Raw genomic sequence first — 14,971 nt, 5'->3', positions numbered from 1 at the left:
TGTAAAGATTGCTGTGACTGAAGGTAAAACTGGAAAAATACCTGAGTATTTAAAAATACCAAGAAAGAAAATGGGGGAGAGAATGGGAGGGGGATCTGAAAAGCTATCTGTTTACACACTACTTGCATTGTTACATCAGTGCAGTGTAGTATTGTTTTTAGCATATGTTTTTGTAATTTTGAAAGTAAACATAACTCTAAACTATGAGTTCAGCTTAATTTGAATTATATTTATTTTAAACTTCACACACATCCATTGTTGGTATTACATTTAGATCTGAATTTAAAATTTGTATGGTAACCGTGCCATTGATTTCACGAGGTGAACCTGGAGGATAGTAGTCTGCACATTGTATTTGTTGGTCTTTTGTCTGTTTTATTATCTTGTGTACATTTTGTAACCTTCTCCACTTTGTCCCTTTCTAGAAGCTGAGGAACTCTACCAGAAAAGAGTGCTGACCATAACTGGCATCTGCATTGCTCTCCTTGTAGTTGGCATCATGTGTGTTGTGGCCTACTGCAAAACCAAGTAAAATTTCCTCTTCTTTTTTATATCTGTGTTTATCATTCAGGGATCAGGCTCTCAAAACAAAAAAGCTAAAAACTGTGCTAGCAACAGTTGACACAAGATTAAGCAGTTATATAAACTTAAGTATTTCTCTGTAATGTTATAGTGCAACTAGAGTGTGCTGTAGAATTAGGCAGTATTTTCCATAGGAAACGATCCCTTAGAATTTAATCGAATTCCTGATCTATTGAGATCACTGCAAAGACATCTCATTTGCTTTAAAGAACTTTAAAATATAAGTTTGCAGTTTCTTAATTTGCCCCACAGTATGCTGTACAATGACTCCAGCATCAGGCTTAAATCCAAGCCTCTACTTAACTACCTTTAGCAGTGTGTGAGATGCTTTAACAGAGGGTAGCTTTCTAGATTAACCACCATGGCTTTAACCATGGTGGTTAAGCCAGAAAGCCAGGTTGTGTTCAGAAGACACCTTAAACCATAGCTTTAACCACATTGAATAAGGCTTTTTGCTTTATTCACTGTGATTAAAGCCGTGGTTTATGGTGTCTTCTGAACAGGGCCTGTGAGATTAATAATGATTTTCAAAAAGTGACTTTTACAGACTGGGAAGGGGAAATAGTTTCCCCTACTGGCGGACTCCTACTTTCCAGGGTCTACACACACATACACACACACACACACACACACACAAATTACTGATAGGCTGCCACCAGTTAGGATTAACCTCCTGAGACACTTTGGTCTGTCCAGATGCTTGAGGAGTTTCTAAGCCCTGATGCATAGACCCCTCCATTCAGCCCAACATAGGAAAACCAAAAAGAACGGTACTTTGGATTTTCTTGCTCAAAGCCTAGAAACACAAGAGTCAACAAAACCTTGTAAAAATGCTGAGAACACAAGTGGTAGCTTTGTAATTGTTTTTTCACATGGGGAAGCGTTTAATGAGAAATCCCTTTTGAAGCAATGCACCCGAGTGTCCAGATATAAAAAAATTGAGGAGGAGGGCAGGAAGGGAAGGCAACAGTCTCTCTCTCTCTCTCTCTCTCAAACACACACGCACACACAAAAATCCAAATAAAATCAATAAAGTCAGCCTAATTTATCTAGTTACATGTATCTACTTGAGTAGAGTCGTAGGTTCCAGAGCATATGCAGATTTCATGGCAAAGAGAATGATCTGAGAAAGCATCTTGGCCTCAATTAGATGGTATACGGAAAGCTCACAAGGAGTGAGCAAACTCTTGCTTTTATGGGAATCTGAATTCAGTAAAAGTCGCCCCCTTAACAAAAACTTATTTTGCTTTGACCATTAATATGCTAGCGTCCATTTCTGATGTCCATGGTCTATTCAGCAAATCAGCAAATTACTTAGTGGTTAGACTAACTTCCTTACAACTCTAAACTTACATCTCAAAAGACATAGACGGTTTGAACCAGTTAGCCTCTTCTTAAAAAGAGTTTAAGTTTTGGGATGCATATTTGGAAAAAAAAGGTATGAGATAAGCCTATTCAAGTTTTCAGGGATGATGCCAATTTACTAGATATTCTATGGGTTTAGAAATCTAATTATAAAATAAGCCTGTGTGCATTTTCATAATCTTGTGTATAAGTCTTTCTGTAAATATTACAGTCAAATTTAAAGCTTTCTTTCAAAGCTATGATGGTTAAATGTTTACCTTAACAAATTCAAGCATTAAAGTCATATTATTTCAGCAAGAGCACTTCAGGCAAAAATTGATTTAGACCTGTATAGCTGTATATTTTATTTCCCCGTAGTTAAACTGTGGGAGCTTTCACTTGTGCCTCTTGACATCGTGGATCATGTAGTTTATTGCATCTCAATGTTTCCTGAACTTCTGATAACTGAGCCATTCTTAAACTAAAACTGGAGATACACTTCATTTCTTACAGCCAAAAATGTTTACTTTTAGAGCTTCTAGGAATAAGAATTACCTGCCCTCAGAGCAGCTCACCCCCTGCATTTCCAAACTCCCCATGCTGTATCTCTGCATTAAAAGCAATTGAATGTTTCCTTATTAAACACTGGTAATAGAGTCTGTATTTACAAATGTTCTATATACGTTTTTACGTTTTGATAGGAATTTAATTGATAGGAAAAGATTTAGGGTGACATTTCCAGTGACAGTGTTACTCAAGTGACAATATGATATTGTATAACACTGCATCTTCCAAAACGTTCTATCTGCACAGCAATTGATTTAATTAAAGGCATGGTTGAGAGGAACAGTCTGCACATTTAGCTTTTGCATTACTTTTTGCTCTCTGCTTCCCTTTAGTGATTTGTTTTTTTGTTTAATGACAGTTTCTCAGCTGTGGAAAGGGCACAAGCTTGGTTTAGACATAATGGGAAACCATAAGTATGAGTTGTGAGCTTTGGGCTAAAACACTGCCCTGTCCCTTCTGTCCTTTTGTACTATGGAGGAGGAGTCACTTTCAGTATTAAACCATCTACTGTTCCCTGTGATGTCCAAACATAGCAAATCATGATTTATTTAAACTATGGTTGCTGGGGGCAAACCTGAATCAAACTGGTTTTAGATCTTGGTTAGTTCTCAATAACAATAGTTCAAACAAAGAAACCATGGGTATATCCAATAGGGGCCATGCGTGTGCAGCCAGCCCCACCAGGCCCCAGGCCATGCACAGCCAGCCTCTCCAGCCCAGGTCCATGTGTGGCCCCTACTGCATGCGGCCGCAATATAGTGCTTCCAGGGGCAAGCGCCGACACGAGCGAAAACACTTGTGCCTGGAAGGTGCCCAACCGGCCCCTTCCAGAAATGAGCATTTCTGCTTGTTTTGGCCCTTGCCCTCAGTAGCGCTACATTAGCATGCCTGGGCCACTCACAGAAGTGCAGCATTGGACCCAACTGAATGGTTCTTAATAACAGTGATGTAGCCAGAGAAATTTATAATGAAGCTTGCCAGAATGAATGTATACCCTTTATACGTTCAGAGATGACACGTTCCTGATAACGTATGCTCTCTGCTAGCATCAAGCACATGTTTCTCTGAAGCTGTAACCACTGATTCTGCCAGATTTGTCATTAATGTATAATTCCTGCATCTCGCCTAAAGTGCACCAGGGCCAGTGAATGATTTAGCACTTTCTGTGACTGGAGAGCTTGGAAAAGGTTCAGTCAATAATTGCTGCATCTCCCTGAACTTAATTCATATCTTGAAACCAAAAGGATTAGAACCTTTTTCTTTTTATTTCTGATCTGTTGGTTTCAAAGACAGCTTGTGTTTACTTCTACGATTCTACAGACAAAAGTAAATTGCTGTAGCAGAGCCAACACAGTTCCACAGCTGTACATAAGTGGCTGCAGACAGGCAACAGGACAGCCAGGGTAGTTCAGAGAAGTGCTGGATGTACATGAATTCAGAATTAGGCCTTCCAAGTGTCCTTTGTTTTACAAGATTTAGCTGCTGGAAATAGGGTTTCCAGTGTTCTTTTATCAATGAAGATAGGAGATGGCAAAAAGCTACTCTCGCAGGAAATTGTACTCCACTGGGCTGAATAACGTACCCTTGGCCTATGTGCACCATAGATCTTTGGAGTACTATCTGGTTTTTGTAGCATCCTCTCCCTACTTCGTGTGATACAATTATATCACTGCCTGCTGGATTCACAAAGGGAAGGATATGCCTTTCAAAAGGGGAAGAATGATTAGATTAGTTTCAGGATGCCAAACACAAAATCAGAAGCCAGGCCTTCATTCCGTATAAATGTGGTTGGGGCTACAAAATTTGCTCACTTCGGCTTCAAGGCCTCCGAAGTAAATAGAAGTTCCACGGGTGTGGATTTTTGCAGTGATAGGTGATAGATGCAGTGATAGGAGGAACAAACCTGCTCCTCTTAAATGTTTTCCTTCTACCTATGTGCTAAGGACACCTTGTTAAGGTAAGGACCTCATCTTGGGCCTAATCTACACCAGGCAGGATACTGTACTACGAACGCGGAATATAAAATGCAGGAGCCACACCAAGCAGGCTATAGTGGTATGAAAGCAGTATATGGTGAGTGTCAGTGGACCCCAACAATTGTCGGTGCACTTCAATACCACTATAAAGCATTAGTGTGGTTCCTGCCTTTTATATATCGCTTTCATACTGCTTTCAAAGTGCAATATCCTGTTTGGTGTAGATTAGGTCATATTCCACAAAAAATCCTTGGGCATTACACAAGGCACTTGTCGGGCCCGGGTCCGACAACCTAGCACAGGATTAAAATAAACAATGAGCTCAGTTTATTGTAGTGACATTTGAACACAACCAATCCTTTAGAGTCTGTGGCATGGGAACTTCACAGAGGTTATAGTCCCAATAAATCAGTTTGTTCAATTAGGAGCACAGACAGGGTTGTAAGTCTAAAATCCATAGACATTTTTCTTAGATCTCAAAAGAAGAATGACACCTATCCCTATAATTACCTTCATTTATATTTAAAAAATTATCTTAAATTGGTTAAGTTCAGCAAGTCCAGAAATCTGCATCTTGTAAGAGCTCTTGAAGTTTCTAGTCCTTCAGATGATAGATTAAATGTCCTAATAATCAAGGAATGCTGGGCAGTAATGTTTACAGATCAAGACTATTTTCATTTAATTTGACTTAATTAAAACTGTTCCTTATTTCAAATGCAGGAAGCAGCGGAAAAAGTTGCATGACCGCCTTCGGCAAGGCCTTCGATCTGAACGTAACCATAGAGTCAACATGGCAAATGGGCCTCACCATCCTCACCCACCACCAGAAAATGTCCAGTTGGTAAATGTAAGTTTTACATAGCAGTGAAGCCCATTGTAGCGTATCAGCGTATCATCACTTTTTTATTTGAGAGCCATTTAAAACAATTAAATGTGCTTCAAAACAATTATTTATTACATTTCTGTACTGGCTAATAGCTGAAGTTCTCTGTGCCATTTACAACAATGAAAACCATAAAATACAGCGACATGATAAAACCAGAGTAAAAACCAGAAGCAGTATAAATATCTAAAAATACAGTAACAGATTTAAAACAGATTTAAAATTCCTGAGAGAATAAAAAGGATTTTACTTGAGGATGGCATTCCACAAGCTGGGTGCCACAACCAAAAAAAATGTTAGAAACAAATACACAGGCTGCTTTCCTCATCATATAATATGCTCCCCCCGTCCTAAAGAAACAATTATTAAAGTAAAGAAAGCATTCTAGTAGAATTCAAAATAACTTGAATTTATAGTTTTTCAGTTTCTGGATGAATCTGTAATTGAAGTTATAGAAAGCTAGAATCCTGGTAGTTGTTTCTTTTATCTGAATATGTGGAAATAAAATTTTACCAGCACAATATTGTAAAGATATGTATCTGCACAAATTATTGTCCACAAGAACAATCATGTTTGAATGTGTACCATAACTAGACATCTGTAATTAGACTAATGGCTATAAGGAGCATGGTATTTGTGCTGGTGCCCTTTTCATGGATTTCCCTCCCTAAAGAGGACTAATAGGCAAATCTCTTAGCTTTCAGAATGTCATTGAAGACCTAGCTGCTTTAGAAGGCTTTAGAGTAGAGTGTTAGGTAATTTGCTAAACACTGATATTTAATAAATTATCTTTGTTTGTTTTTTGCTATTTTACATTCAACCTCAGTTTTATTGCGGATGCTGATATGGTTTTCAACATGGAATTTTAGCTTGTAAATCATATTAAGTGCATGGATAGGACCATTTGATGGAATATAAATTTAAAATAATATTGAACTACCAATTCTGGTTGAACCATCTGCCTGATAGGCTGCAACAGTGTTTGTTTTCATAAAATGGAATCCATATGACTCTCAGCTAAATCCTGATACTTTTGTGAGTGTGAGAACCTTTTGCTCATAGTGAGGTGTGTAGCATGCAACATGGATGCCTCTTGCTGCTTATTATAAAACTTTGCAGATTCCACATTCATTTATTCTCTCTCTTCATCACATGAACAGGCATTCTTTTAGTTCTATGTGCAGTTTAGAGCAAGGAAATAGATTTGCTACACAGCCCACCTCTTATGTCTGCGATTGCTTTGTTTCCACGGAAAGACTTGACTGTGCTCTTAGACAGCTTGCATTCATTTCAGTGGCACATATGTTCTTGTACTGCTTCCACAATGTGATCAGGGCCCAAATGTGCTTCAAAACAATGAGAGTTCCATGAATATGGAGAAGCTGCTGAGTATGACTCTCAATATACCCTTGTTTGCTGAGTGCACAAAGTACTGTTAACAATGTGATTTCTTCTGATCTATACCTACTGGCAAAGTGAAAAGCAATTTTTATCTGCTGCTTTTGAATCAGGGAGTTCCATTCAGCATGGCTGAAAGGGAGGGATGTCTGCTGGCCAGAACAAAAGTAGAGAGGTGCTTGTCAGGCCAAAGCATTTTCTCCAGCCTTCTGACCACTACCAACCCTCCCCACATCCCCCAACTGGACATGCAGCGCACCACCACATGTGACAGCTTGGCAGTGGGAGCTGGGATCTATGGGATGAAGGTAAAAGAATAGGGGTAGCTCCTAAAAGAATAGGGTAGGAATAACACACAGCTAGCTATGGATACAATTTATAGCTGCATCAGAATCAACTTTATTACATGTAGAAAATCCTAAGGATCTTTGCCATGAGTAAGATTTCCCCCCCATCCATTTCAGTGAAGACAAGATTTCACCTGTTCCAAGTGACTGTTCTCTGTGTTTAAACAATGCAGACATTTCCCATATTACATCATTCCCTGAGAGAGCCAATTTGTAGACAAGCTATGCCTGTTATTTAGTCAAACTTTTCCTTCTGCCAATTTTTTTTTCTAGTAGTAGGAAAAAATAGATCAGAAGTCAGACTCCATTATTTCTCTTAATCACTATGAAGTCCTCAAATGACAGCCAAACTAAACATTTTGAAAGACTAGTTCATAAAAATACAGGAAAATTATACCATTGCTAAAATACTTCACAAAGAACTTGACGGCAGACTGGTTCCCTACCATTAAAATTCAGGGAACCAGCATTTCTTGAGCAAAGCGGGAGAGAGCATTTGAAAAGGGGAAGCTGCATGCAAGCATGATGTACAAGTGTAAATTGTGTTATAAATTTGAGTTATGTCTCTATTTTGTTTAGCAATATGTATCTAAAAACGTAATATCCAGTGAGCATGCTGTTGAAAGAGAAACAGAGACATCTTTTTCTACAAGCCACTACACCTCAACTACCCACCACTCCACGACGGTCACCCAGACACCTAGCCACAGGTAGGAGGCTAAAATAGAACCAGCATTCTGTTGTCCCCCTGAAAACAAAACAGGTGGTTGTTGTTTTTAAAAAATGTACAATATAGGGCCTGTTCAGACAACACGCTAAGCCATGGTTAGGCCTCTAACCCTTTTGCAGCAAATGGTCAGTGAGCATGTTTAAACTGTAGCTATGTAGTCATCATGGCTAGGAATGATTCACACAACACACTAAGCCATAATGTTAGCTCAAAATGCTTAAACACCGTGGCTTAGTCTGTCGTCTGAACAGGGTCAGGGAAGAGCTTTATTTTAATGATGATGCATGTCCCTGTGATTAAAGAAAAACTTTTATCACAAAGATTGGCTGCCCCAAGCTTCTTATGCCGCTTGACCATATTACCAAGCAACTTTTTATGATTGAGAGGTATTAGAGGTAGTCACTTTCTAGAATTTTATATGCACAGAATATCATACATGATGCAGATTTTAGCAGCTAGAGAACTGTCCTAAGAGCCTCTGATTCTATTTTTAAAGCTAGCATCTACCATTCATGTTTCATAGAATCATAGAATAGCAGAGTTGGAAGGGGCCTACAAGGCCATCGAGTCCAACCCCCTGCTCAATGCAGGAATCCACCCTAAAGCATCCCTGACAGATGCTTGTCCAGCTGCCTCTTGAAGGCCTCTAGTGAGGGAGAGCCCACAACTTCCCTAGGTAACTGATTCCATTGTTGTACTGCTCTAACAGTCAGGAAGTTTTTCCTGATGTCCAGCTGGAATCTGGCTTCCTTTAACTTGAGCCCGTTATTTCGTGTCCTGCACTCTGGGAGGATCGAGAAGAGATCCTGGCCCTCCTCTGTGTGACAACCTTTTAAGGATTTGAAGAGTGCTATCATGTCTCCCCTCAATCTCTCTTCTCCAGGCTAAACATGCCCAGTTCTTTCAGTCTCTCTTCATAGGGCTTTGTTTCCAGACCCTTGATCATCCTGGTTGCCCTCCTCTGAACACGCTCCAGCTTGTCTGCGTCCTTCCTGAATTGGGGAGCCCAGAACTGGACGCAATACTCTAGATGAGGCCTAACCAGGGCCGAATAGACAGGAACCAGTACCTCATGTGATATGGAAGCTATACTTCTATTAATGCAGCCCAAAATAGCATTTGCCTTTCTTGCAGCCATATCGCACTGTTGGCTAATATTCAGCTTGCGATCTACAACAATTCCAAGATTCTTCTCGTTTGTAGTATTGCTGAGCCAAGTATCCCCCATCTTGTAACCGTGCATTTGGTTTCTATTTCCTAAATGTAGAACTTGGCATTTATCCCTATTAAATTTCATCCTGTTGTTTTCAGCCCAGCACTCCAGCCTATCAAGATCACTTTGAAGTTTGTTTCTGTCTTCCAGGGTATTAGCTATCCCACCCAATTTTGTGTCATCTGCAAATTTGATCAGCGTTCCCTGCACCTCCTCGTCCAAATCATTAATAAAAATGTTGAAGAGCACTGGGCCCAGGACTGAGCCCTGCAGTACCCCACTCGTTGCCTCTCCCCAGTTTGAGAAGGTTCCATTGATAAGTACTCTTTGAGTCCGATTCTGTAGCCAACTGTGAATCCACCTAATAGTTGTTCCATCTAGCCCACTTTTAGCTAGTTTGTTAATCAGAATGTCATGTGGTACTTTGTCAAAAGCTTTGCTGAAGTCAAGTTATATGACGTCCACAGCATTCCCACAGTCCACAAGGGAGGTTACCTTATCAAAAAATGAGATCAAATTTGTCTGACAGGACTTGTTCTTGACAAATCCATGTTGGCTTCTAGTGATCACCGCATTGATTTCAAGGTGTTTACAGATTGACTTCTTTATAATCTGCTCCAGAATTTTCCCAGGGATGGATGTCAGACTGACTGGTCTGTAGTTCCCAGGTTCCTCCTTTTTGCCCTTTTTGAAGATAGGGACAACGTTAGCCCTCCTCCAGTCGCCCGGCACCTCACCCGTCTTCCATGAGTTTGCAAAGATAATAGACAAAGGATCTGAGAGTTCTTCCGCTAGCTCCTTCATTACTCTAGGATGCAGTTCATCGGGCCCTGGAGATTTGAACTCATTCAAGGAAATTAGGTGTTCTTTGACCATTTGTTTATCAATCTCAAACTGTAATCCTGCCCCCTCAACTTCTGCTTCACTTTTTCCAGGGGGGTCATAGACCCGCTTTTGGGAGAAGACTGAGGCAAAGTAGGAATTGAGCACTTCAGCCTTTTCTTTGTCATCTGTTATCAATTTGCCATCCTCATTAAGCAGTTGAACCACCATTTCTTTCCTCCGTCTTTTACTACTCACATATCTGAAGAAAGCCTTTTTATGGCTTTTAGCATCCCTCGCTAATCTCAGCTCATTCTGAGCTTTAGCCTTCCTGACGCCATTTCGGCACTTCTGCGCCACTTGTCTGTACTCTTCTTTTGTAGCCTGGCCTTCCTTCCACTTCCTATATGTATCCCTTTTTGTTTTCAGGTCATCTCTAAGCTTTTTGTGGAGCCACATTGGTTTCCTCTGTTGTCTTCTATCTTTTCTCCTTGTTGGAATTGTTTGTAACTGATTGTTTGTAACTGATGTTTGTAGCATCAGTATCTGTTCATCAATGTTGATCAATTTTTTTTTAACATAATTATGCAAAATACGGATCTTGACAGATTATCATTTTATTCTTATAAATATTCCGTTGTTATCCCTTTATTGTGCCCAGTCCAGACATCTTCCTTAAGATTACACATCTGTTGCAGGAATGATAGAATGGGAAGTACTATATTTTGTCCTAGAAAAATGTGCTTCTTCCTCTAAATAATATAGTCATAATATAGGCTGTGCAGGTATCACAGACAGCTTCTGAATATTGCCTGTGATGTGAACACTGATAAGCAATATAATTCTTGCACAAGTGGTGACCTGTTGAACTGAACCCAACGGCCATATACAGTCCCTTGCCATGTGCTTGACAACCCTATTTTTGTAGTATAAGGCAAACAGAAAAATAGTTGAAGTCCCATCAAGCCCCTAGTGCACTGCCATAGTTGGATGATATCCTATACCTACCTTTGAAGCCTTATTGAATGCAGAGAATTACTTCTGAGTAGAAATGTGTAGGATTGCACTATAAGTGTCCCCCCTGCCCAGTTTGCAAACCATTTGCTTTCTGTTTATTTTGCTTGCTTATTTGAAATCTGTTTATTCTCCCCTCTCCAGGAGGTAAACCACAGTATAAATAATGTCCATCTCTTCCCCTCAACAAGCCTGTTCCCTTTTCCCTGTTATCTGTGAATTGCATATCACACTATTACACTATTACATTTGGGGACTTGCAGGACGATTAGCCAAAGGCTAATTACAGTTGGGACATGTGTTCCCTGATAATCTGAATAAGCTCTACGCAAATATGCTTATCTTGAATTGCATAATTTACTTGGTGCACATACTTTGTTCTTTCAATGCATAAATTGGCTTTTCTTGATATAGAATAGTACTAGCCCTGCCCATTGTTTATTCATTTCTATAACAGCAAAATCCTGAAAAGGATGTCAGACCAGGATTGAATTTCCTGGGCACCCCCAATTTGTAAACATAATGGTTCTCAGTTATTCAGCAGGATTATACATGGATTAAAACCTCCTTGCTCTGCAAATCCACCAAGCACATTGCCTGGAATCAGGGGTGGGCATGTTGTGGCCCCCCAGATTGTATTGCTTCCAGTTCTGGGCACGACACTTCAAGAAGGATGCAGACAAGCTGGAGCGGGTTCAGAGGAGGGCAACCAGGATGATCAGGGGTCTGGAAACAAAGCCCTATGAAGAGAGACTGAAAGAACTGGGCATGTTTAGCCTGGAGAAGAGAAGATTGAGGGGAGACATGATAGCACTCTTCAAATACTTAAAAGGTTGTCACACAGAGGAGGGCCAGGATCTCTTCTCGATCCTCCCAGAGTGCAGGACACGGAATAACAGGCTCAAGTTACAGGAAGCCAGATTCTGGCTGAACATCAGGAAAACCTTCCTGACTGTTAGTGCAGTACAACAATGGAACCAGTTACGTTGGGAGGTTGTGGGCTTTCCCACACTAGAGCCATTCAAGAGGCGGCTGGACAACCATGTCAGGTATGCTGTAAGGTGGATTCCTGCATTGAGCAGGGGGTTGGACTCAATGGCCTTATAGGCCCCTTCCAACTCTACTATTCTATGATTCTATATTTTAACCTACAGCTGCCATCAGTGCTAGCCAGCATAGCCAATGATGAGGGGTCATGGGAACTGCAGGTCAAAACATCTGGAGGGGGCCACAGGTTTTACACCCCTGGCCTATATCACCAGACAACATCACTTAGTTCTCTTCCCCTTGTTTTCACATTTTAAAATGTTCTCTTCTGTTCTTCCCAACGGCTCTTCATCAGTTGGAGTAATGGGCGGACCGAAAGCATCATCTCTGAAAGCCATTCAGCACTTGTGAGCTCCTCGGTTGAGAACAGCCGGCATGCAAGCCCATCAGGCCCCCGAGGGCGCCTCAACGGAATTGGAGGGCCAAGAGAATACAATAGCTTCCTCAGGCATGCACGAGAGACGCCTGACTCCTATCGTGATTCACCACACAGTGAAAGGTACCCACATAGATGCAATTATCTGAGATACGTTTGGGCAGGATTCGGGTCACTTAGAAGCAGAAAGAGAGAATGGAGCAACTGTGCTTTGCAGGAAACAATCTTTTTTTAATGTATCCAGAAATTCTAAATTGAGAGCAGTCTTCTTCCTTGTGGGAGGCTACTTCTAAGTCATTTCAGCATGTAATGGCAGTTACTTCTTCCTCCTGGTTAGTGTGTGGCATTTATGTAGAGGTGTATGAGGAAAAGTTGGAACTTAAATGCAGATGCAGCCACAGTAGATGGTGAATAAAGCAGATTCCCAGTATAACCAGGAAAGGTTTGCTACTAGGAGCTTAAAAGTTTCCGGTGTCTTTTCTCCAACCCCCACTGCAGTGCCATATGTGTGATAAGAGAGAGCTGGACAAAATCATAACAGAGGGAGGTTGCACACTTTGTCTTCCAAACAGAGAAAGATAGAAAGGCAGATTAAATGCATCTTCTCCTCCCACAATGAGTTGAGAAGAAAAAGCATTCTTTCAGATGACATTACAGTTCACTAACTGGTGTTGTATTCAATCAGTTGCTTCAATTTCACAAACTCTTAGTATACTTTAATTCCAGATAATGTTAGGAATTTTATAAAGAACGTATCACAGAACTGTTTTCAACGGTGACTTTTATCAGAGTAGGGCCCTCGTAATCCCTCTTCTGGAGGCCTTTTTCCACTTCTCTTCTGGAAAGCAGAGCAGAGAAGTCTGTGTTATGTTCTCATGACTTCATTGTTTCCTAACTAATGTGGCGCAGTAGCACAGAAAACCATCTCAGTAATAAACCACGAATAAGTAAAAATAAGGATAAAGTATACACTCCTAAATAACTCTTAGACTATTTGTATGTGTTTATATAAAAGCAGCCTGAAATGCAGGGCCTTGGGCAGTACATTAATTAATCAGGAAGTGTGCTCCTTTTGTGCTGCAGTACTTAAACTCAGCCTTGGATCAATTTTAATTCGTATGTAAATGAACACTATAATGAAAATCTTTGGCATAAACCTTGTAATTCCTTTGACATGCATACAACGAATTTGCACTTCCTGACCTTGAATTCTATCAACAACACTGGAGGTTACATTTTCTCCTCTTTAAAGGAGGTCTCCAGCAGTATTAATATTCCGTCTTACTCCAAATTAAGAGGAGTGAAACTATTTCCATTTGATTTTACATGCTAATCAATTAAATCTTCAATTGTCCCAAACTGGTTCTACAGGTTTGGAATTCAGGGGTGCCCCAGTGTGTTTTTCAGAGCGTGAACAGTGGAGAAGTAAATAAGTGTTCATCTAAAACCACTATAGTGCTGTCAATTTAATTCAGTAGTGCTAGTAACTGGAAGGATATTTGATAGGCAGTCTATCAGAATCCAAAGAGCATGGGAACAGCAATGAAAGAAGAAAATGTTTTTTTCTTAACATTGTCAAATTTTGGACTTAATTCTTCTCCAGCTTAATTTGTATCTGTACTTCTTTAGGTATGTATCTGCTATGACCACACCAGCTCGCATGTCACCCGTAGATTTCCACACTCCGAGTTCTCCAAAGTCACCCGCCTCAGAAATGTCTCCACAAGTCTCCAGCTTAACCATGTCTGTCCCTTCTGTGGCAGTCAGTCCATTTATAGAAGAGGAGAGGCCTCTCCTACTGGTGACACCACCCCGGTTACGGGAAAAATATGAGCATCACATACAACAGTTCAACGCCTCTTACCATCACAATCCCGCCCATGAAAGCAACAGTCTACCACCAAGTCCCTTGAGGATAGTGGAGGATGAGGAATATGAAACAACGCAGGAGTATGAACCAACACAAGAGCCCCCCAAGAAACTAGTCAACAGTCGGAGGGCAAAAAGAACAAAGCCCAATGGCCACATTTCCAATAGATTGGAAATGGACACCGACACAAGCTGTGAGAACAGTAGCTCAGAGAGTGAAACGGAAGATGAAAGGATAGGTGAAGATACACCTTTTCTGAGCATACAAAATCCTATGGCAGCCGACCTAGAATCAGCTACTGCATATCGGCTGGCTGACACCAGGACTAACCAAAACAGCCGGTTCTCAACACAGGAAGAATTGCAAGCGAGATTGTCCAGTGTAATAGCTAACCAAGATCCCATCGCTGTATAAAAAACACTTTAAAAACACACATAGATTCACATGTAAAACTTTATTTTATATAATGAAGTACTCCACCTTTAAATTAAAACAATTTATTTTAGCAGTTCCGCTATTAGGATTTAAAAAAAAAAAACCACAGGAAAAAACTTTTATAAATTAAATATATAATGTATATACAAAGGTGTTATGTGCCATATGTAGCAATTTTTTTACAGTATTTCAAAAATGAGAACGATATCAATGGTGCCTTTATGTTATGTTATGTTGAGAGCAAGTTTTGTAAAAGTTACAAGTGATTGCTGTTCCACAGTATTTCGCAGAAGTCTCTAACATTCTGGTTTATTTCCCCCTAACCTCTTCCCCCTCCCCCCACCCCCCCAGTCCCATTCCTGCCTCT

At 40.4% G+C, this 14,971-nt stretch overlaps 1 protein-coding gene across 2 annotated transcripts in view; it reads left to right on the top strand.

Annotated features, from left to right (window-relative positions):
* NRG1 (neuregulin 1) overlaps window positions 1–14,698 on the top strand; it is a 612,616-nt gene extending 597,918 nt beyond the window's left edge. For both annotated transcript variants that reach the window (XM_063129142.1, XM_063129141.1), the window contains 5 exons: window positions 426–528; window positions 5,190–5,316; window positions 7,677–7,807; window positions 12,219–12,422; window positions 13,929–14,698. In XM_063129142.1, coding sequence (XP_062985212.1) covers window positions 426–528; window positions 5,190–5,316; window positions 7,677–7,807; window positions 12,219–12,422; window positions 13,929–14,583 — 1,220 coding nt within the window. In that variant the 3' untranslated portion in view covers window positions 14,584–14,698. The remainder of the gene's footprint in view (window positions 1–425; window positions 529–5,189; window positions 5,317–7,676; window positions 7,808–12,218; window positions 12,423–13,928) is intronic.
* The last annotated feature ends 273 nt before the right edge of the window (window positions 14,699–14,971 follow it).

The sequence above is a fragment of the Elgaria multicarinata genome, chromosome 6 (genome assembly GCF_023053635.1).
Source record: "Elgaria multicarinata webbii isolate HBS135686 ecotype San Diego chromosome 6, rElgMul1.1.pri, whole genome shotgun sequence".
Classification (NCBI taxonomy): Eukaryota; Metazoa; Chordata; class Lepidosauria; order Squamata; family Anguidae; genus Elgaria; species Elgaria multicarinata.
Note: the sequence above shows the minus strand (reverse complement) of the source record. Positions and strands in the feature narration are given on the sequence as shown.